General features: G+C 34.9%; 2 protein-coding genes and 1 long non-coding RNA gene across 3 annotated transcripts in view; 2 read left to right on the top strand and 1 right to left on the bottom strand.

Annotated features, from left to right (window-relative positions):
- The window catches only part of LOC125776629 (uncharacterized), a 231,048-nt gene that overhangs the window by 48,301 nt on the left and 158,219 nt on the right, over positions 1-24,528 (top strand). The window lies entirely within an intron of this gene.
- LOC125776811 (uncharacterized) lies at positions 6,099-10,187 on the bottom strand. The gene is made up of 4 exons (XR_007421986.1): positions 9,025-10,187; positions 8,791-8,968; positions 8,541-8,732; positions 6,099-8,001 (listed from the first exon to the last, which is right to left on the bottom strand). It is a non-coding gene; the product is annotated as an uncharacterized LOC125776811 (long non-coding RNA).
- LOC115066601 (V-type proton ATPase subunit F) lies at positions 23,706-24,358 on the top strand. Its single transcript, XM_029553053.2, has 2 exons — positions 23,706-23,832; positions 23,886-24,358. Exons 1-2 carry the CDS (start codon positions 23,755-23,757, stop codon positions 24,201-24,203), a joined length of 396 nt encoding a protein of 131 aa, XP_029408913.1. The 5' UTR covers positions 23,706-23,754; the 3' UTR covers positions 24,204-24,358.

The following is a 24,528-nucleotide window of genomic DNA, read 5'->3' on the forward strand; positions in this document are numbered from 1 at the left end:
ACTGATTGCTTTCAAATTTTTACAAGCTGTTCTACACACTTATAATTCTGGTCGGTACTAACGAGAATTTTTTTCACCCCTAACTTTTTATTTTACAACCCTTTCTTTGCTAAAATAAAAGGACTTTTTTCAAAGTTCGCCATTTTGTTATTTACCCTTGAAATTTAACTTCAGTAGTTCCGACCAGAATGATATGTCTATAGATTAAGAATAATCTAGAATATTTGATTTCAGATAACATCAATAGCCAAAATCTCCCGGGCCACCCAGGTGCATTTTTTTGAGGTTCCAACTTCGAGTGACTATAATAAAGCAATAAAGTATTAAATTTTTTCAAATATTTTTTTTTATTTTCAATATGTAAATAGAAACACTCTAAATACATATACAAATTCATAATTCATTTTTTCTTTTCCTAAAAAGTCATGAAAATAAGCATAAGTTACCTGACTACTATCTTAAACTCTCTCATACAATCTTTGTAAATAATTATCTTTACAAATAACTCCTCCATTTTCTTCTATTATGATAAAACAAATTTTAATTTAACTCATCATTTCAGACTTCATGAAATTAAAAAAAAAATGCTACTTAAATATATAACTGTTTAATTTGTTTTAAAACCGTTTCCGCTAGTTTTAAATTGCACTTGCCATGTTATTCAATAAATCGGCAATATTTTGAAACATTGTAGGGATGTCTCTCTAAATATTACCTCTTTGTCGCTCCTGCTTTTCATCGCAGCCTTCATATCAGTAAACATTTTTTGGGATGTCTGCTTTCGACCACGAAAAGTTGATGGCATGTCGTTGACTGAGGGACTCTGCGGATCAATATGCATTATAAAGTCTTCTAAATGTAAAAAGAAAATATCATTCGATTGTATTTGCTTCTAAAAAATGTAGATATAAACACTTTATATGCAAACATTTTATTTAATCATACTTCTACTCTAATTGTTGGCACATCAGGCAGTCCACCCACCTCGGTCCTCCCTAAAGTCTCCATTGCCCGCTTTTCCAACTCTGATGATTCAGTTTCTTACATAGGCCCTCTACCTGTTAGTATTCAATCTAATTTAGCTTTTCTTGCCCTCGATCGTATCTGGTTTTCCAAATTGTTTAAACACTGTAAAAAACTAGATATTTAATACAATTGAAATGTATGTACATACAAGTAAATATATGTATATACAATAAGATATATTTAAAGATTTACCTCCTTCCATTTGGTAGGTGAGCTGCTAAGCAAGATCGATCTACAGCTCTTCCAACCTTTTGGGTGGCGTGGGATCATTTTTGTAAAGCTTCATCTCAGGGTGAAGATCTAGAAATGCTAAATAGCATTCGATTTGCTCACTTGTTGTAAATTTGTAACGTTCACTTACCTTTGTTTTCAATTTTGAATATATTGACATAAGTGAATTGTACATTAATTTCGTAACTATCGTATTTCAAATACAACATTTTATTTTTCTTTTTATTAGTAATTAAGCTTTTTGACTGCGATAAAGATAACTTAATATTTGTATATATTAAAGCAGAGCCGCTCAAAATAATGCGCAATTTATTTACCAACGCATACAATCACACATTTGATATCCGCTAGCGTATGATTGTTGCGCGCGCTTGCTTAGTACACTGAGTGAAATCGTGCTATTTGTTTATTTTGTTATTAAAAATTTAGAAAAAAAAAAATAAAAAATTATGGTTTGATTAAAAAAGAAATTAAGAACAACAATAATAACAACAAAAACAACAAATACGTTTGTTGATTTTTTTAACTTTCCATGATTTTTTCCATATCGACTTCAAGATCGTAAGTTTTGATTCTCATTAAGTCCTCTATATGCTTATTCGAAACTGAATTCCTGTATTTCTAGTGAAGAAATTTAAGCGAAGAAAACGCAGCTTCGCAATTATAAGTCGACCCAAACATTGAGTATAACCTGTATACTTCATTTTTAATTTTTGGATACGACTGTGAATTAATTTTCCTCCAAAATTACTTACCCGCGCCTAGAGGTAAGTTAGAATCATTTCGCGTTCTAAGTATTTCTTCATGAAAATTATCATCTTGTTCTTCGATAATGCAATTTTATAGGATCATTATGGAAAGAAATGAGTTGCTGAATTTTATTGAAATCTTGAAACCTTGTATTAAAATTTGTTAAAATCGATTCTAAGACTACCACATATTCAGGTAGTTTCTTTTGATTTTTATAGTCCATTATTATCTCACAGGTTCTTGGTATGCTTAGCATATTTTCATTTTTTAATTGCTCTATTATTATTTTAATTTTCCTTTCAAATTGGCGAACATATGCAATTAAGTCAAAAATATTCTTATTTTTGCCTTGCAAATGGAGATTTAACTCATTAACAATTGTCGTTACATCGCAAAGAAAGGCTAAATCTGATAAAAAAATCTTTATCCCCTATTTTATTGAGCAATTCTAATAACTCAGGGTTATTGCCGTCCTGAAGAAAAATCTTGACTTCATCCTTTAAATTTAGGAGTCTTTCTATGCATTTGCCACGACTTAGCCATCGAACCTCTGTGTACATTAGCAAATCGCCATAACCTGCAGACATTTCTCCCAACAATTTTTTAAATTGTCTATGACGAAGGGCTCGGTGTCCCCCTCTAATTATACCCTGAACAGGGTATATTAAGTTTGTCACGATGTTTGTAACATCCAGAAGGAAACGTCGGAGACCCTATAAAGTATATATATAAATGATCAGTATGTCGAGCTGAGTCGATTTAGCCATGTCCGTCTGTCTGTATATATACGAACTAGTCCCTCAGTTTTTAAAATATCGTTTTGAAATTTTGCAAACGTCATTTTCTCTTCAAGAAGCTGCTCATTTGTCGGAATGGCCGATATCGGACCACTATAACATATAGCTGCCATACAAACTGAACGATCGGAATCAAATGCTTGTATGGAAAACTTTCACATTTGACCAGATATATTAACCAAATTTGGTAGAGATTATTTTCTAAGACAACAGAGTAATCTCCGAAGAAATTGTTCAGATCGATTAACTAAAGCATATAGCTGCCGTACAAACTGAACGATCGGAATCAAATGCTTGTATGGAAAACTTTCACATTTGACAAGATATATTAACGAAATTTGGTAGAGATTATTTTCTAAGACAACAGAGTAATCTCCGACGAAATTGTTCAGATCGGTTAACTATAGCATATAGCTGCCATACAAACTGAACGATCGGAATCAAATGCTTGTATGGAAAACTTTCACATTTGACCAGATATATTACCGAAATTTGGTAGAGATTATTTTTTAAGCCAACAATATAATCTTCAAAAAATTGAACAGAACGGATTACTATAGCATATAGCTTCCAAACTGAACACATAGTTACTAACAGAAATGCACCTGTGAAGGGTATTTAGCTTCGGTGCAACCGAAGTTAACGTTTTTTCTTGTTTTATTTATATTATTGACAGCCGTCTCCATTGCATTTACCATATTTAATTGTTTTGCAAACAGAGCCTGCTGATGTATAATGCAGTGAAATGTGGCAACATTAATATTATTTTTTCGAAGAAACCCTACTAGACCAATATTTTGTCCAACCATAAACCAACTCCCGCACCATCAGTGCAGACTGAACTCAGCTTCTTTGAATGAACAGTAGAAAAACATGTTCTGTAACAGCATCGAAAATAAGTTTTCCAGGCAAATATGTACGAACTAATTTTTTCAGTTCGCCGAGTTATGATTGGGCGAGATAATGCAGTGGCCTCTAAAATTTTACAGACCTCCTTCCCAGTTTCGCCAAAACAGCTAAAAAATGCAATGCCCATATCTTTAAAGACCCCATCATCAAATGGACGCCCTTTTTTGCTAAATACATAGCTACAATGTAAGAAGCTTTTTTTAATCTGACAAAGTTGTTCCTTTCGTTAATGTTTAATTTTTTAAACTTCTCGCAAGTTTTAAGTTTATGCCCTCTTGTGCATAGTTCGCATGACATGTGTTTTCTCTGTTCGGATGTGAACGCTTGTATTTTCTTAAAAATTATGTTTGATTTGTTTTTGCTTCTAGCTTGGGGTCTATTGAAGCTTACATTGAGGTCGTGTTTAATATTCTTATCTTTTATTATTTTTAATACGCTTTTATTAGCTTCACTTGTATGTATGTATATATGTATGTATGTATGTATGTATGTATGTATGTATGTATGTATGTTTGTAACTTTTTTAAGTGGTACTGAAACGTAGAATATTTGAGCGACACTGTAGGAAGGCGTATGTATGTATGTATGTTTGTAACTTTTTTAAGTGGTACTGAAACGTAGAATATTTGAGAGACACTGTAGGAAGGCGACAGTAAGTTTAAGCAGCTCACCAAAAATATGCAACATCTATATAAAACTAGTTTTGGCGACATTTGAGTAGCATATGTACATATATAAGTATAACCGCGCACCAGAAGAATTAATATCAAATTAATAATGCAAAACATGTGACTTTTAGGTAATAAAAAAATTAATACTTATAATAAAATTTTTGTAGTAAAAAAAATTCAGATACTAGTTTTCAAAATGCCTCCGAGAAGCAACTGTAGTAGAAAACTCCTTTTTTTAACTCTGAACTTTGGCTGTCACGTCGATGTGAGCTTTTTAAAAATTGTCACAGAATCTAATGGCGGAGAATACGATTTAAGTTATATTCGTTTATATTTCACAATATTGGCAAATCTCATAGAAGAAAAACTAAAAAATTAAAAATAAATATAGTTTAAAAAAACTAAAAAACACGCTTTTAAAGCATATCAAACTAAAAAGTGAAAAATAATTCTTTCTATAAACTAACAATAATAATGAAGGAAAAATTCCTGCATTATTGTGAAAAAAGCGTGGGGTGCTTTGTGACATATTTTTCATGTATCGAGCATTCCACGCTATTTTCACAATAATGCAGGAATTTTTCCTTCATTATTATTGTTAGTTTATACAAAGAATTATTTTTCACTTTTTAGTTTGATATGCTTTAAAAGCGTGTTTTTTAGTTTTTTTAAACTATATTTATTTCTTCTAACCTTTCCGCAATTTCATATTGGGTGGTGAGAAAATCTTTCATTTGTTGACACGTTGGACACTTTTTCCGTGATGAGAGCGATTGCTCCCATAGAAGTAACGACTTTTCTGGTAATACGGCGGTGCAAATGTTTACCAGAATTGGGTCCCAGCTGTCTGTGGAAATATTTAGTGTCGATAGAACATACAAACAATTAGAAACAGTGGATTGTAGTGTTACAAATTCTTCACTTGTTTCTTTCTTGATTTTAGGTAAGTTCAATAGTGTCGTTACTTGCTTATCGACCAATATTCTTTCGTTTTCATATCTAGCTTTTAGAGCTTCCCAAGCCAAATTCAAATTGTCGTCATTTAATGCGAACTGTTTTACTATGACGCCTACTTGACCTTTTGTCTTGTATCGGAGGTGATACAATTTTTGCGCTTGTGATAATTGAGGATGGTTTATGTACACGGCCGTGAACATGTCCCGGAAGGACGGCCATTCTTCATAACCTCCGTAAAATGTTTCTGTTTCACATGCGGGCAACTCGAGTTGGATGCCTGAACTTGCCTCTTGACTGTCTATTTGTGGTAGCTCTACTCTACTGTGGGGAGTAGGTGCAGTTGCTTCAATTAGCTTTAATTGATCGGAGATCATAGCTTTCGTTTCTTCATATTGGTCCACCAGTTTTCGTAAATATCGTAAGCCGATGATTTAAAATTTTGAGGTAGATCAGAATCGTCAGATTCTACAATGCCGTCATAAGCCGATTGGAGGCGAGTCCAAAAAATTTTTAAGATTTTGGCCTCTTACTTCTAATAACGATTCCGAGTTTTCGTGAATCGGTGAGGAGGCAAATCTAGTGCAGTATCTTATTAAACTGTCACTTTGTGAAATGAATTTAGCAACCTGATTTGAGCGGGTAGCTCCTGCAGGTGTATTTTGATTATTGTTGTTGTTAAACATTTTTGCAAAATAATATTATTTATTTATATGTATTTTAGTTCGAAAATATATTTGAATTGTTAATTGCTATTGAAAAACGTACTTTTTATTAATTAAAATATTTGATGTCCGAATGATTTGTATTTAGGTACACCCTAACACTTGGACAACTGTGCTTATGTTTTGTGCAGTTGAGAGCTCGTTGAAGAGATCAGTGCGCTATGCACAAATTGTTTGTGTGTACACAATCCTGCTTGTTTTTGTTTGCCAAAGAACAAGAGGTATTGCCGATAATTGTAAATGTGGACTTTAAATATTTGTGTGTACTAATGTGTTAATATGTAATATATGAGATTTTGTTTAGTGTCACAGGCAGATTCTTTAACGTATATTTGTATATAAATGTTATCATATTTTTTTTGAAGAAGTGAGAGAGAGATTTAAAACGGAATTGAAAAAAAAAAGAAAATATGTTTTGCTGTACATACATATGTATATATGCAGATATAATATATTTATTTTCCGTTTTTGTCTTTTATTTTATACTTTCGACTACTTTTGCCTTTTCTTACTTGTTGTATGAAGTCGTGCTTAATGCTTTATAAAACATAAGGGTACTGCTGGAAATTTTACGAAAAGAAATGCTTGAATTCGTATGGTTGTATGCCATCCAAGTTAAGCTAGTAAGTAGGCTTCGAATAGTTAGATATTTGAATTTATGTTTATGTGTATACATATACCATATATTAAAGGACTTGATACGCTCACTTGGCACATGTTGTATATATGTATGTTTTTATGTATGTGCTCCTCTCCGAACCGTTTCCAGCTGATTTGTCTGTTCGCCTTGTTCTAATTCCTGTGCTCCAGCTGGCTACCTCCTCGTGCTGTTGTTTTGTTGTATGTATGTACTATTAGTATATTTGTTTTAATGTTCGCTCCCGTTCGTTTCGTTTTATTGGTGATTTAGCTTTTCCCGCCCGATTTATGTTTTTTATTTTTAGTTTGAAAGTTTCGCGAGACGTTTGTTTTTGTTTGTTGAAACGTGCTTAATTTCCTTTTTGTTGTGCTGCGGTCTTTTGATTTGGTTGTTTTTTTTTTGTTTTTTATATATGTATGTATGTATTTATGTAAATATAGTATTTTTGTTTTGTGTCACTGCACTTATTGTACTTTTGTTTGCTCCACGGCACTTTAAGTTTTTAAATTTCACTTTTATTCGCACTCCGTCATATGTATATACATACGTATGTGAGTATGCATGTTTTTTTTTTGGTTTGTTTTTATTTACACTGTTTTCGTCACCACACTTTTGTTCTGTTTTATTTTTTCTTTTTTAGATTTTTACTTTAAAATCCAATAGTGCCTTTCTGTAAGGCTCGAAGGACCATGCTTATTTTGCTGCCCAAACTTGCACACAAGGGTGTTAATCACTTTAACAATTATGTAATAAAAAATGGACACAGGTTAAAATTTACAAGCATTCAATATAACTAATGTGTTCACAATGATTATTATTGTTATTAAATTCTTATAAAAATTATAAATTGGATGTATGTGGACGACGAATGTATGTACATAGGTGCCCGGAGCGGGGTGGATGCAAGCAGCACACTGGACCGATGAAGGATCGCAGGAGGGATTTACGTAGCGCCGCGTATGATCGAAAAAAAAACTTTTATTAAAAGGAACGAAGGTAGCTGACGAACGTTGATAGCAAATATGTATACGAATTATGATGTGCGAATTGAGCTGTCGAAAAAGTGTTAGTTTTTCCGTTGTCCTTTCCTTTTGTTGGTTGGGTTGAAGTACAGGTGTGGTGAGTTTGGTTGCGTATCAACTGTGGTAAATCAAGCTGTATCATTAGGGTGCGCCAGTTTTCCCGGGTAGAGTGGGTAGATGCTTAACTCATTTAAACAATGTGGAATAACGTTAGACGACAAAGACGGTCCAATTATTGCACCAATCACTCCTTTTATTCCAAACTTATTATGGAAACTGGAAATATTTTTATGTTTTTATATACAGTATACTCTCGAAAAGTAAATTCTCAGAAAGTAAATAATCGCGGAAAAGTAAATCACCTTTAAGATTACACATGCACCTCGAAAAAGTAAATTTTTTAATTTACTTTTCAGAGAGAGTGATAAAAAATTCGAAACGAAGCAAGCAGCGGTTTTTACGATGTTGCAAAAACACTTACTCTCTTGTTTATCGCGTCTGTTTAGTAAATAAACTTTGAGATATGTACATATGTAAATGGTCAGAAAATATATTGCAAAAGAATATTCAAAATTTTTTCTCTTCATAATAAATACATATGTTTTTCATGTAAATCCATATGTTTTATTGAAGCAAATAAATGAATGAATTTTTTAAGTTTAAAAATGTATTTAATATTATAAAAACAGATAATTTATGTATATATTTGGAAAAGTAAATTATTCGAAAAAGTAAATTACCCAAAATACCAATCGATTTACTTTTCGAGAGTATACTGTACTTGTTTTAATATATCTCACATATACATACTTTACCCCATTTTAATTTTGTTTTAGTGCTTTGTTGCATTTGGGAAGCTTGTATCCACATTTTTGTGCTCCAACACAAGTTTGCATATATGCCTTGTACTTCGAGATATGCTAGGTTGACTCATGGCAGATAAATGGCTATTTCCAATGCAGTATTGGTATGAGCCACTTGAAAAGAAAATATAGCACTGAAACGAACTAGAAATAATACACCAATGTTTAGTAAAAACCTTCATTTAAAAGTATGAACACTCACCCGAATCTCAAAAGGAGTAGCAGACTTTTGGAAACGATTATCGCGAGGTTTCAATTCCTGCATAAAGTCCCAATACAACAATTTCGGAAAACGAAAATATTTTCTAAATGTTGCTTCCTCCAATAAAAATGGATCCTCACTATTCCATAAGTGTGCCAAACTTCTCCTGTTTGCATTTCTAATTGAAAGAAATTAATATTATTTTTATATTCATTGCTATTAAACAATACTTACCTTTCATTTTCATAAGTTTGTAAAATTAGCAAAAAAGCAGCGACGAAGACGTCCTTTGCTTGCTTTTTTCTTTTCTTAATACTGTTACGAATTTACTCCTTGCTAGTTTTACTTTACTAGGTTCGTATCTCTGGATTGACAAATAAAAATAAAAGCCGTTTAATTCACTTCAACAAAATCTATTTATTTTACAACTCGTCTACACTATATCAGTTTACTCTTAGCACTGGTTGATTACGTTGGCGCTGCCACGGCTTATATAGCCACGCACTTCTCGCTGATGCCGACGTGTCCTTCTAGAATATTGCGACTGGAAATTACAAGAACATAATGCTATACGGCGCCAAATGCAGACAGCCGTGGCGCCAGACTTAGCAATTGTTTAAGTAGACAAGCAGACGGCTGCGGCGCCAGATGTCTACAACAAGACAAATGCTATTCCATATATATGCATATAGCAATACAAATACATCTTAATACTACTTTTGTAACAGTATCATTATCCATTTTTTCAGACCGAAAGTTTAGTCCTACAGCTCCGTTCAAAATCAAATTCTGGTATGGACAACTTTTTTAACTGACAAGATATCTTCACAAAATTTAGTAAGGTGCAAACTCCGAACAAGTTATTAACGTACACATTTAAGAGTATTTTCTGCTTCTTACTCTGGGTAAATGTTCAGCAGAGTGGGTTTTCTGAGAAAAATGGACCAATTTTGGAAATGTCTTAAAATTCGTGTTTTTAATTCCAATTTAGGAAGATATATGGTGCGTTACCTAGTTTTATATTTTTTTGTAATAAAAACTATAAAAAATGTTATGATTTTGCACGACATTTACGCTATAAATGGCATCACTGTTCGAAATTGAATTGGGCACTAGTGATACTCTTACAAGCAGTGATCGGGTTCGAAATATCGATACTCTCGATATTCGAAACCAAACAAGAATTGATAAAAATGAGAGATATATAATAGAAAAATTATATTAATTGGAAAAATAGGAAGAAATTAAAATATCGACATTCTCAATATTCGAGTCTGAAAGAGAATTGGTAAAAATGAGAAATACATATTCCAACGCTCGAAAAAAATAACCTTGGTCGGTCCAACGCTCATAATTCTTCTGTGTCAAAATTCTTCTTCTTTCTGCAATAATAATGAATTATAAATTTTTCTAGTATGTATTTTTCATTTTCACCAATTCTCTTTCAGACTCGAATATTGAAAGTATCGATAATTCGAAAACGATCTGTGCATGAATCAACAGTGCCCATTCCAATTTACAACAGGGATGCCATAATTTCGAACATAACCTTGCCATTTTCGTTGAAGTGAAGTGATTGCGAAGTTTTTTATATTTTTATAAAAATAACATAAAAACCAATTTCTCTTATTGATAAACTAAACAACATCAATAATTACGTGTATATAATTGATAGAAAATATATTTTTAACATTTAATGACGCGTTAAGTGTAAAAGTGAATTTTTAATTTCGGGAAATACGATGTTTTTTTAAAAAAGAAAATATTTTTTTTAAAGGCACGTGCCATACATATTCGTAAAGTAGAATTAAAAGCGAGTATTTTAAGACATTTCCCGTGAAAATTGATGCACGTTTTTATTCTACTTTAGGAATATACATATATGACGCATGATCCATTTATATGTTATTTTGTAATAAAAAACAATAAAAATATAGTGATATTGCATGATTTACTCTCTATATTTGTATATATATAAGTGCCAATATTTAAAAGCTAAACCAAAATACTTACTAAAAAATTGCAAAAAAATAGGAGGAAACATAGTATTATTATGAATAAATATGTAAATTTCCAAAAATAAAATGAGAATTTCAATTGTTTTAGTTATAAGGGAAAATGTAACCGATACGATAGGCAGTGGTAACCAATGAATAACAAACAACCCACAGCATGTGGCGACGTAACCGATGCACCAGTTTTCTGTTAAACATAGGTAACCATAACAATAACTTCACAAACTATTTTCAGTAACAGTAAAATTCTCATACCAACATTTAGAGAGTGAAGAGAAATATTTCTTTTTCCCGAGGCTAGATTTTCCTATCGGATAAAGAATGCATTAATTACTTATAATCTATCTATCACCAGTTAGCTAACTTTTACCCATCTTGTAGCGTAACTAATAAAACTGGTCAGTAAAAATGTTAATTTATTTTTTAATTTTGTCAACAAAGAAATGAGCAGTTCGCCAGTGTAAATTAAAAAAATTAATTAAAAAATAGGGTTTATATAGGCGATAATGTATATAATGTACTAGAGGACCCGTCCACGCTTCACTGTGGCTGATACATAGATAATACTACTACTACCATCTATATGATTTCTATTAGTTGGATTATAACTATTAGTTAATGAGATATAGCATTTTTCGGAAGCAACTTGTGTTAGTTTAAAAAAATCGATCAATAAAGCATTGTTTTTTTGTGAAAAATACTGTTGAATTTGGGCTCAGGGAAATCCACCGTTGAGTTGCAATGTAGGTGCTCGCAAGTTCATAATCCAACAAAAACAACTAATTCTGAGAAGTGTTTAAGTACTCTTTAATCGCAATAAATAAAGAAATATAGCTCCATCATTTCCCGCTGGAGTCCAATCGACAGTCATTCTAGTGGACTGCACATGATGAAGTTGGTGGTGATGGTTTTCAGGCGTGGAAAAACGAAAAAGGCGGCTGGAAAGGTTGTGACATCAGTCTTTAGGGATGCACGTGGTATAATACATACTCAACGACTGATTACTGAACCATTTATAATCTATTTCACGGCGTATTTGGTTGCAGTTCTTTTCTATTCCAAATACTTAGCAATTGTATTATGGAAAATGTCAATGTTATTGGAAGTGTTTCCGCTGGCTGTACTGTATTCTCTGGGTTGAAAAACACTCTTTAGCCATTCTTCAAATAAACTGCGAGACGCACAACAGTCAAAAAACGTTCATGAATTGCAGAAGTAAATACCCTACAAAGCGCTTTATTGCAGTTCACGTATCGACCGTATCGTTCAAGACCAATAACCGCCATATTGTTTCCTTTGATGACGTACTTACAAACGTATTTTATAGATTACACCAAACTGCAATACTAAACATTGATATGAGTTTTGAATGTGAATTAGACAACAGTGGAGAATATAGTACGATCAATATGTTCTCAACTTCGATATTCACTACTCTAAGTTGAATGGTAAATGTCCTGCCATTGTCGTCTGATGAGCTACGACGATAGAGTGGATATCCATCATTTCCAGTTTGCGTTTCCGAAAGAAAAGCACGTGGATAGTGTTTCGTGCATTTATTCAAGTGGGATGTCTGCAAGGTCCATGCACCATATTGGTTTTCATCGCTTCGTAGAATAATGGATCTTTCTCTGCATGAGGAATTTCGGCAGAAATGATTTCATCAATTTGATCTGGTGTAACCACTATCCACCATTCAAAGAAAAATGTGTGCCTGGGGCAAACCTCTTTTTTGCAACTCAACAGAGTACATCCAGCATCTGACTGCACCATACTTGTATATACAATCGTTGCTTCAAGATAAAGTTCATCAAACACCGTAGTTGTTGTTTGAAAAGTCTTGCTGTATTATCGTGATGATCGCTTGCTGATTGACAGCGATCCATAATTCTACACATATGTCATCGCATCGTGGGAGTCTCATGAAGTTCTTGTGTCTTGAGCTGCCATACGTTGATGGCAAAAAGAACGCCGACCGATATTAGCGCGATGTCTTCGTTGCTTCGTAACAAATTTCAATCTGTAATTGATCACTTCGTATGAAACACACATAAAGTTTTCACTGAATAATTTTCAATAATTTTTCCGGAATAAAAAAGTAAGCGACCGAAATTGAACGATTCAAATAATTTACAAATCAAAATATTGAAAAACAAAACAAAAAAGAAGTGTATGAAAAGTCACTTTTTGGAAATTTCCAATTTTTCGACTTTTCCTTATGAAAAGTATATGGTTTTTTTTATATCTAACCCTTTCCAGATCCACAGCGAACAACTTCTGATTTCATGAAGATTGGTTCCGCCGTTCTCGAGCGTTAGCGTTACTAACAAACGAACAATCATTTTTACTTACATATGTATGTATGTATGTATATACAAAATAAAACGTTTGTATGGGAAAAAGAAAAGGGCTGTTTTTAGGGGTTTCCGGCAACTTTCGTAATTTTTTCTTACATAAGAACCTTCTCCTAATAATAACAAATACAACAAAAAAAAAATAAGCCAAATCGGTTCAGCCGTTTATGAGTGATGAAATTACAAAGAAAGTGGCATTGATTTTTATATATATATATATAAAATATAACTCCGGTCGAACGTGGAGTGAAGAACTTGCGAAAAAGATGTGCACCGATCGAAAAGGCCGTAAAAAAAGAAATTACCGCACAGGCGTACAAGTCGCTGTTGAGGTCGAAAGCGAAGTGAAGTGTGGTCTCCTTGTTTGTGCCTTTTTTCCCTGTGTGTGATGGTGAGTATGGTGAGTAGTTTCGGTCATGTCGTCCTAATGGACGAAATACATCCATTGCAAAAATCTGAAATGAATAAAAATAATTAAAGTATTTGTTGTTTGTATTTGTTAAGGTAAATTTTAAAATAAAATACTATAATTTTTATTACTATACTATTTAAGTTTATAGACCCCAGACTCACCTAATTCAATATTAAAATTTCTTCACCATCTTGTATAGATGCTACTGTTGTAAACACAACTAGAGCGTTGGAATGTCGTTAATTTTGCTTTGAAATAGGTAAAGTCCAGCACCGTCTTCTTCTTCTTTACTAGCGATTATAGTCGAGTTAGCAACAGAGCGCCAGTCGTTTCTTATTTTCGCAAGGTGGCGCCAATTAGAGATTCCAAGCGAAGCCAGGTCCTTCTGCACCTGGTCTTTCCAACAGAGTGGAGGTCTTCGTCTTCGTCTGCTTCTCCCTGTTGGTACTGTGTCGAATACTTTCAGAGCTGGAGTGTTTTTGTATATTTGGACCAGCATAGCCGCTCTCTTTTAACCCTCTGAACTAACTATATCAATGCTCTCGATATCTCCAACAACTCATCGAACTTTTCTTTCGAAAACTCATAACGTCAAATCAAAAGATGTTGACATCGCCCTATCTAGTCAGTTGTTGTTATTTTTCCAGGCCTAAAACCACACTGATAAGGTACAATCCGTTTATTGACGGTGGGCTTTAATTTTTTACACAGTACCCACGATAGAGGTGTTCAGACGATTTATCCCATGGTCGTTGGCGCAGATTGTAGGGTCTGATTGAGTGCTCTCGGAGAGCAGGAGTGGAAGTCGAGTAGAAAATCGTTCGGATTGCAGTTGGTAGAACGTTGCTCTCTAGTAGGCTGGTAGATCACTTCTTTTTAAACGCGTTTGATTATAGGAAATAACCAATTCATTAGCTAATGGGTTTAGATGTTCGAAAAGTTTTGAAATATATCTCATTCTGTTGTCCTCAATCTCCTTCTTTACCATAGGAATATCAAGGTCGTTGTGAATGTTTTTATTACGCATATACCATGGTGAACACGTGCTTTTTCTAAGCATTTTAGATTCGAACCTTTATATCATATCAATGTTGGTTGCTCAGGTCGCACCTCAGAGATGCATGCCATACATTCCAAATCGGTTTTATATTTGCATTGTATAACAGAACTTCGTTGTTTAGGCTAAGTTTAGAATTTTTGTTTAAAAGCCAATTGAGATGTGCTGCTCTTAACTTCATGTAAGTTATTTTACTCGCTATATGTTTTCACAACGTGAGCTTTCGATCCCGGTGAATCCTTAGATTTTTTTTTGTTTATTTTAACTGTCCGACACGTTTCTGGTCTTAGCGAGAATGTAACATGCTTGCGTTTTTGCTCGTTAATATTTATACGCCAGTTGGCTAGCCATTCTTCGATAAAATTTCGTGGAGGAAAGCAATCACCTTTGATAGTTACACTTTTCAAATATTTTAGAAATACAGGGTAAGAGACTTATTAGTTTGTAGGGAGACGGCTGTGTGTTTTTCCCAGGTTTATCTATCATGATGATCTGCGACTTTTTTCCACGAAATTGGAAAGTATTCGAAACCAAGAATTACATTAAAAAGCAAAGAGAGTACCGTTATAGCAATACTTGGTAACTCAGTTAGCATTTTTGGAGTAATATTATCGTGTTTTGATGCCTTTTTCGGATTTAGTTCTTTTATGATTCTAGTAATTTCAGAAGAAAAAGTCCAAATAGACGCAGGCGACTCGTTAGCGGTATTGGTTTAAAGTTTGGCCAATTAGGATGAAATACCTTTTCTGGGTGATTTGCAAAGCAATTTGCCTTTTCCTCATCACTGTGAGCCCAATTATCATTCAACGGTCTTAGAGGCATGTTGGAATCTACTGGTGGCTTAAAAGACTTTTGTGCTTCCCAGAGAGAGTTTTGCTTGTTATAATTTGGACACAGTTTCTTTATAAGTGTATAATTTTCAGTGTTACGCTTATTATGCGTATTCATAATGGTGTAGTACAGTTGCTGTCCTTTCGGATTAATATGACGTGAACTCCAACGTGTGTTTTGCGTTGTAATCTTCACCTGCTAGAAATCTTTGACATAGTGTTCCAAAAGAGTCTTTAAATTCGCTATCTGTAATTTTAAAACGAGGTGGATAGTATATAGCCGTACGGTTTAAGCCACAACCCCGTTTTTTGGGGATATTGTGAGCATAGTGGTTTAACCATCGGGGCGTGGGCGCAAATAAGCAATATGTTGAAGAACTTCGCTTTGATGCGGATTGTGCCTAGACGTTCATCCACCGGAATGAATGATAGTACTCAGCGACGGAGTCTCTCTCCCACCACGAATCCCACACCAAACTTGCGCTCCTTTATATGGCCACTGTAGTAAATGCTACAAGGAACAACTTGCCTCAGTCCTTGTCCCGTCCATCGTATTTCTTGGACGGCGGTGATGTGAACTTTTATTTTGACCAGGAGATCAACCAGCTGGGCAGCGGCACCTTCCAGGAAATTAGTGTAAGAGAAGAGAATGGACGTGGTTGATCTGCCACCTGTAAATCCGTGCTGTCTTGTCGTGATGATATCTTTAAAGGCAGCAGTAAGTTGAGTGAGGACCAGCTTTTCAAATAGTTTTGCCAACGCTGATTGAATGCATATAGGCCTGTAGTTAGAAACATCAGTTCTCTGGCCACTTTTGAAGATTGGACTGACATACGACAGCTTCCATGCACTAGGGAAGGTGCCAAGCTGCAAAGATCTATTGAATATGTGAGTGATAGGCTCATAGAGCACAGTAGCGCAGTTTCTAAGGAAAACATTTGGTATACCGTCAGGTCCAGCACCTTTGTTAGGGTTCAGCTTGAGCAATTGTTTGAGAACATCTTCACATTTGATTTCCAGATTATCGAGGTTGGTTTTTGGGTCATTGATCACTGTATTTTTGTTAATTTGATCATTATTGTTATCATCAGTGAATGTTGTTTTGAAGTATGAGGCACACAGGTTGCTGATTGATTCACCAGTGGTAGCAGATTGATCGAGCCATGGCATCTCGGATGGAATGTTCACATTGTTGTACTTCTTATCCTTGATGAACTCCCAGAACGCACTTGTGTCAGACTGAACCATGTTCTCTATTTTGTCAACATATTTTCTGTAGCATTCAATACTTAAAGTTTTGCAATCATGCCTTAACATGCTGAAGCGAGCGTAATCTCGTTGATTATTAGAGTTCTTGTATTGTGAGTAAGCCGCATTTTTGAGCTTAATTCTGTTGATAAGCATTCTGTTGATAAGCATTATGTCAGTAATTACTGACATTATTCTTATGTACTGGCACATATAGAGTAATGTCTTCCTCTAGCTTGTTATAAAACCAAGCAATTTCATTGTCGATAGTGTCTGTTTCATACATTCCTACCCAGTTAACGTGGTGATAAGAAACGTTGAGATTATGATAATCGGCTTTCTTGAAAGAGTATGTAGGTCAACTCGGTGATGTAAGATTAGGTCAAAAATTAAGACTGATAGAGAGAGCCGGATGATATTTGTCCTCTTCAAAAAATGGTAGGGTTTTATCAGCACTAATTTCAATATTACTGTAACAGTAATCCAGAAAAGTGTTATCACAGTTACTTGTGTTGATTACTTGAGTGCAATCAAGTAGAGCTAAACCATCTTGGAGAATCCTTTCACAGTCCGCTCGGGGGACACTACTAGGCAAATTGAAGTCGCTTACAAGAAATAGTTTAGCATTTTTAAATTTATCATTTATAAAAGAGAGCAGAGTGAGTAGTATAGGAATCAAAGTTTGAGAGAGGTGGCATGTAGATACAGGCAACAATGATATCATGGGAAGCACCTTTTACGTTGACGAAGACGAGCTCAATGTTATGTTGATCAATTTGTATTAGTTCAGCTTGAAAGTAGCGTTTGACTGCGATGAATACTCCACCACCTCGTTCTAAACCAGACAAAACTGGATCCCTATCGTGCCTAAAAATTGTGTAAGTGCTGTCGATTAGTTCGCCATCGTGAATCGATGGGTGTAACCATGATTCAGTAATACAAATGAGGTCGATATTACTGACGGCAGACGCTGTGAAAAATATATTTAGTTTTGTTCGGAGCCCCCGCGTGTTTTGATAGTACACTTGAAGAGCTTCGGGTTTCTTCCTTTTCACTGAGCGGGCGAAAATTTTTGTTAACTATCTGCGGTATGCCATGGATATACTTAATGGTTTTACTTGTGTCACCATTCTTGTTGAGAGTGTTTAATTCAGAGCGCAAATCATTAAGGTGAGTCTGTTAGGGGTTAGGTGTGGTTTGAATCTAACCTGAGAGCTCTAACTCTGGTTTAGTTTAAAGATTTCTCTGGCATCAGCAACTGACTGGGTCTCTATAAGCAGAGGACGTGTACGGTTAGGTGTCTGACGTCCAAGTCTTCGGATTTTTAATCCAGTTAACTTAGCAGATAATTCATCCGATAATACAGCTGAGAGTGATACTTTATCATCTTCCAATCGGTCGATGCCGGTAGCTTTAGTTGACTCTAAAATTCCAAGAGCGATGACGTTTGACTCACGCTTCTTACGAACATTAATTTTCTTTTATGATGTTCTCAGGAGAAGATGATGATGATGATGATGAGATTTTGTAGGAGCATAAATTCTTTTCAATAGTTGTAATACGGTCCCTCAGTTTCGTGCATTTTTTATCGGTGATGGCATGTTGCTTAGCGAGCGCTTTAACTGCTTTTTTTAACCCGGTGATACTTTCACTAAAAGATGATTTAAAGTTTTCAAGATTGTCATAAAATTTTTTTGCAAATTCTTCAAATGGTTTATTTATTACTTTTTCAAGTCTATCAACATTGTCATTCTCAATTTCATCCTCCGAGTCATCAGAATGTCTTACACTAACCTCCAAAACATTGCATTCCAGACACCTCCATAAGATACGATTTACCTTGATGTTTGTTGCTATTGCTTCAAATTTAGCATTACTGAGGTTCAGACATCTGGAATGAAACCACTTCTGGCATAGATAGCATCTCAATCCTTTGGTGTTTTTTCTTACGTTTTCAGAACATGGCATGTTGATAATCAGATTGACACATTAACAGTAGTATTAGTAACTAAAAAATGTATGTATTCATTACACGATATTTTACTCTATTAATTTAGTCAGTCAGAGTTAATTAATTTACAAAAAATATTTTAATTAATAATAAAATATCACGAGCGAAAAAACCATGTATGTCTACTTGGTAGCCCTCTAGCGGGAAAAAAATCGTATTCCGGCAAAGCCACTACCAATGCGTTGTTATTGGCCAAGCGACGCACATTTTTTATAACTGCATACATCAGAACTTCTATCTGCAATTAGAATCAATTCAATAAATTTTTAGGAACAACTTATCAAGTACTTACATATACACCAGAGGCCTGCACGATTAAGGTAGGCATCGTACGATTACGTTACTAAGTAACACTTCTGACGATTACCACGATGCGAAGGTAACATTGCGCATCGGCATCGCGGCATCGTAGCATCGTACGATTACTATCTGGTATCGTCAATGGCAAATGAAACGCTATAGTCTTACATGATGTTAATTCGTTGCTGGCTCGACAACGACTGAACGATAGAGCAGAGCCGCTCAAAATAATGCGCAATTTATTTACCAACGCATACAATCACACATTTGATATCTGCTAGCGTATGATTGTGTGCGCGCGCTTGCTTAGTACACTGAGTGAAATCGTGCTATTTGGTTATTTTGTTATTAAAAATTTAGAAAAAAATAAAAAATTATGGTTTTTGATTAAAAAAGCAATTAAGAACAACAATAATTTTAAGTTAATTTTTTTAACTTTCCATGATTTTTTCCATATCGACTTCAAGATCGTAAGTTTTGATTCTCATTAAGTCCTCTATATGCTTATTCGAAACTGAATTCCTGTATTTCGAGTGTATTTTTGACGCTGGCAGAATTAGCGTCATAGCGTACATGCTTCGACTGCATTTGCTTGCCTATACTCCGAGTATAGGCATGAAAAATTTTGAGCGGCTCTGCGATAGAGCGTAAGCGTACGTGTGAAGTTAGTTTCCACAATTGTTCTACGAAATGCCGACCACTGGTAACATGTTAGTAATCGGCGATGCCCGCGATGCCCGCGATGCCGATACCCTCGATGCCGATGCCCACGATGCCAAAGTACCGTTACGTAGCGTGTACTCGCCGCATCGGCATCGCCGCTTGCTAACATGTTACTTTTTTAATTACTCGTGCAGGACTCTGATATACACACAATGTTACATTATTTGACCACACACCAGCACCTTTTTGCCAAAGTGCTTAATGCCTGCTGTAAACGCGTATCACCAATCAACCATTCGAATGCCCATTTTTGGTTATCACTATTGTCGAATCTAAAACAATAAAAAAGAAAGCAATAAAAACGCTTTGTAACGCTAGGTATAGGGTGAGCCATCTAACGTTTTAAATTTGAATTATCTATATTTCGACATTGGAAACGTCAAATACCATTCGGAAAGTGACTGATATTCAGTAAAAAGTCTAAAATTTACGAAATGGGTCGCTATTCACTAAACCGCAATTAATAATAATGGTACTATGCATCTCTTTGCACACATTTTTCACTTACACTAAATGATATAACATATATTTTCAAATAACATGGAGTCCGCATCCATTAACTGCATCTTTAAGTTTTTCTTATAGAACTAGCTTCTATTACTATTGGTGGCAGATTTGCGTTGACCGTATATGTGTGGCTGCATAAGATTTCAATAATATATCAAATACATTTAATACTTCTTATTCCAATTATTCAGTTTTTTACTAAAATATTTGAAACATGCCTGGCGCTCTTCAAACAATTTACGATGCTTCAAATTTTTTTTCGAATGGTGTTTCATTGGCGGCAGTTTTTAACGGATTCATTGTCAATATGTGCATCTCATTCTTACACATTAACCAATTTCGTATGATGAATAATACTACTCTACATTTCAAAACAAAAAGTTACACATGGGTATGTATTAGTATAAGAGGTGAAACTTTACAAATATATTTGTGAATTGGTTACCACCGTCTTGTAGGGTTCTTGCGGTGAAAAAAACATATGCAAATTTCTTACTCTCTTTACTCTTTCCGACGATGGGTGTTAAAGTGCCCATACACGACACACAAGTGCGTTCGATCGGTATGTGTGCGCATGCGGTTTACTCGTGTATGGGCTTGTGCGCGTGTTGATCCATGTTCGCGAAAATGTTTGATTTTTTACGATCGGTGCGCGCACATGTGTGTCGTGTATGGCGTTGTGTGCCCACAAAATTTCATTTCTCTCGTGTCGCCGAACAGTGAAGATCGCGGACGAACAATGGCAAGTGTTAAGGGCTTTAGAGATTTAGATTTTTTGGATACGAAATCTTTGATATTCTGCCTTTGGAAAGCAATTGCCCGATGCATCTCGCATGTGCATTTTTCGGACGGCGGGCAGGATGCAGGTCGCAATTTCTATCGGAATCAAAAAATTCAAAGAGATTCATATTTCTTAATAATTTATCTTCTGGTTAAACGAAGAAAATTAAAAAAAGTGGTTTTTGACCAAAAAAATTGTACTTTATGTTGTTTAAAAATTTGTTCAAACTTGACTTTTCTTATTTTTTTTAGTTTAAATAGAAGATAATTTTATGCCAATAATTTTTTTCTCTCCTGCCCACCAATTAAGAATAATCGTAAAAATGAAAAACCGAGAAATCGCGCTTCAAAGTATTCGCTTTTTGCCCAAGCGCTCATACATCTGTTAGACGCTCGGTCACTATTTCCCTTCTAGCTTCGACAATATTTCGAATTCCAATCTATAACTTTGGGGAAATATTGTTAGATAATTTTTAAAGAGATTTAAGCAAAAAAAAAAATCGATTGTTTGAAGCTTCTAAAGCAGGCTCCCCCCTCAATAAAGATTTCGTATCAGAATTTATTGATTTTATAAAAAATAAATTGGCAATTTGGCAAACGAAAAGTGATAAATATAAAAAGTGATAAAATAAATATAAAAATATATTTAAAGAAAATTGAAAAATAAAAGTTGGAATAACTTATTAACGAAATACAAAGAAATCGATAAAAGTGCTACATTAGAAATAAATTCGAAGAAATGTTCGGCTTGCCTGTCGCACATGTTCACTGTGTGAAGAACGAACGCGAAATGGATTTGTGTGTCGTGTATGGGTAAAACGAATTCACACAGATCGAACGCATGCGTGTAGTGTATGGGCCCTATTACAAAATCCGTGGCGAACTTAGAAACCCTGTACAGCGTATAAATGCAAACAATAATAGGGGTATTCTCTTGCTCTTTCAAAACCCTTGCACGATGCAAGAATTGCAGATTTTTTCACTTAATACAACGGCACAACAACAAACACCGGCAGAAAAATATTTGCAAGGGCTGTAAAATATGTCAGTATAATTGTCAGTATAATTGCAACCTTGTGCTAGCTGTCATTTTACTTGAATACATATTTTGACGTTAAATTTGTGAGGCACACCAGTCATTTACAATAAGTTTACCGAATATATCATATATCACTAGATTCTGCAATGGGTGCTCTCGTTCCCTTGTGTACTGTATTTTGGTATAGGATTTTTGAGGATGAGTCATGTGTAGAAGTTCACACAAGTGAGGAAAGTTCTCTGATCGCCATTCACTTGGGAGTGGCCAGAAACTATTCTGTTACAAATGACTCAAGCAGCTCACGACTTCCGCTCTTTGACCAAGTATCCTCTGGGTAGCCTAAGAACATACGTCTGAAGGCGAGCTAAAGTGAGAATGCGAAACATCCCCTGCCTAGGGTCGGATGAGAGACCACCCTTTTGATGACGACCATGGCAAACGAAATAAGGACTACGAATTGAGGGCATGCACCTGGAATGTCCGGTCCCTTAATTGGGAAGGTGCCGCTGCCCAGCTGGTTGATGTCCTCGTGAAAATAAAGGCGATGAAATGATATTGATATCATCGGCCTCAACACCCGCGCTGTTAGTTCTGCTTTCTCCAGACTGGACAAGGAAGCAAAACAAATGAGTCTGGCAGTGAACGAGGGCACGACGAAATATCTCCTGTCATCAAACAAACAGTCGTCGCACTCGCGACTTGGCTCCCACGTCACTGTTGACAGTCACTTGAAGTTGTAGATAATTTCGTCTATTTAGGAACCAGTATTAACACCACCAACAATGTCAACCTGGAAATCCAACGCAGGATTACTCTTGCCAACAGGTGCTACTTCGGACTGAGTAGGCAATTGAAAAGTAAAATCCTCTCTCGACGAACAAAAGCCAAACTCTATAAGTCACTCATAATTTCTGTCCTGCTATATGGTGCAGAGACTTGGACGATGACAACAACCGATGAGTCGACGCTACGAGTTTTAGAGAGAAAGGTTCTGCGAAAGATTTATGGCGAATATCGCATTCGATGGAACAATGAGCTGTACGAGATATACGACGACATTGACATAGTTCAGCGAATTAAAAGACAGCGGCTACGCTGGCTAGGTCATGTTGTCCGGATGGACGAAAACTCTCCAGCTCTGAAAGTATACGACGCAGTACCCGCCGGGGGAAGCAGAGGAAGAGGAAGACCTCCACTCCGTTGGAAGGACCAAGTGGAGAAGGACTTGTCTTCGCTTGGAATATCCAATTGGCGCCATGTAGCGAAGAGAAGAAACGACTGGCGCGCTGTTGTTAACTCGGCTCGGTGTCTACGCCAGTATAGAAGAAGAAGAAGAATTTTTGCAATCTGCAAATTGCAAGAGCAAGAGAATCCTCCTAATATATTTTAGTATTCGATAAGTATAGCGGTTTTAATTAATTTAATTGCTTTTAATATATGTAAATATCTCTGATGTATATAGTATATCGAAAAATCTTGGATGTAAAAAAATTTCCACGATAACCTCTTATTAAATAACTAATTAATAAGTTTTACTTTCAAATTCACTGACCTTGTACATACTTAACCTTATATAGTAGATCAAAATACAAAAACAGTTTAGGAAAACATTGAAAACTTTGTATTTATAAACAGTTCCAATAGTTTATTTCAGAAAAGCAAAAAACGAACAAGTTTGTGTCTCAAAAATGACGTCAAAACGTGCATCTTCTAGACGATCTCTAAGTACTGATTTTCGCATCCTTATTGGAGTTATTGCCGATTTGGTATATAATTAACAAATTAATTGCTGATTAAAGTTTGCACAGTTTGTTTTTAGGAAACTACGATTGGCTTTTTATTAGCAGGTGTTGGGGAAACTTCAGGTTCGCAACAATTAGATAAAAACTTCATGATTGTAACGGAGGAAACACCAGCACATGAAGTCGAATCTTTTTTTATATACTTGTGTGGGCGCAGAAATATAGGAGTAATTTTTGTTGCAACTGAAGTAAGAAAAGTCTTGACACAAGTTATTTCGCGCGTTACTAAAACTATTCCTATTATTTTGGAAATTCCTACTAAACATACAATTGTCCAATCACTTGAAAGTAAGCATCAAGCTTTAAAAAAACATAAACTGAGAGATATTGACTAAAATATCGATACCCATACATATATAGACACATATGTATATACTATATGTGAGTAAAAAAAAATCTCTTCTAAACTGAAGGAATTCGTGAAAGTGGCTTATCCTTATCTGCTATAATTATAGGCATACTTAAAATTTTCTAATAAATTTACATATGAATTAAAGAGTACATTTTCATTATTAGCTTGACTGCAACATATACTTACAGAGAAAAAAGATAAAATAGATTTGTATGCTGCTTATCAATAGCGACTTCGTACCAACCGAAAGTAAGTATGTTATATATGGCTAATTCAAAGGAAATAAAAATGCCCGCGAAGAAATTACA

The sequence above is a fragment of the Bactrocera dorsalis genome, chromosome 2 (genome assembly GCF_023373825.1).
Source record: "Bactrocera dorsalis isolate Fly_Bdor chromosome 2, ASM2337382v1, whole genome shotgun sequence".
Taxonomy (NCBI): domain Eukaryota; kingdom Metazoa; phylum Arthropoda; class Insecta; order Diptera; family Tephritidae; genus Bactrocera; species Bactrocera dorsalis.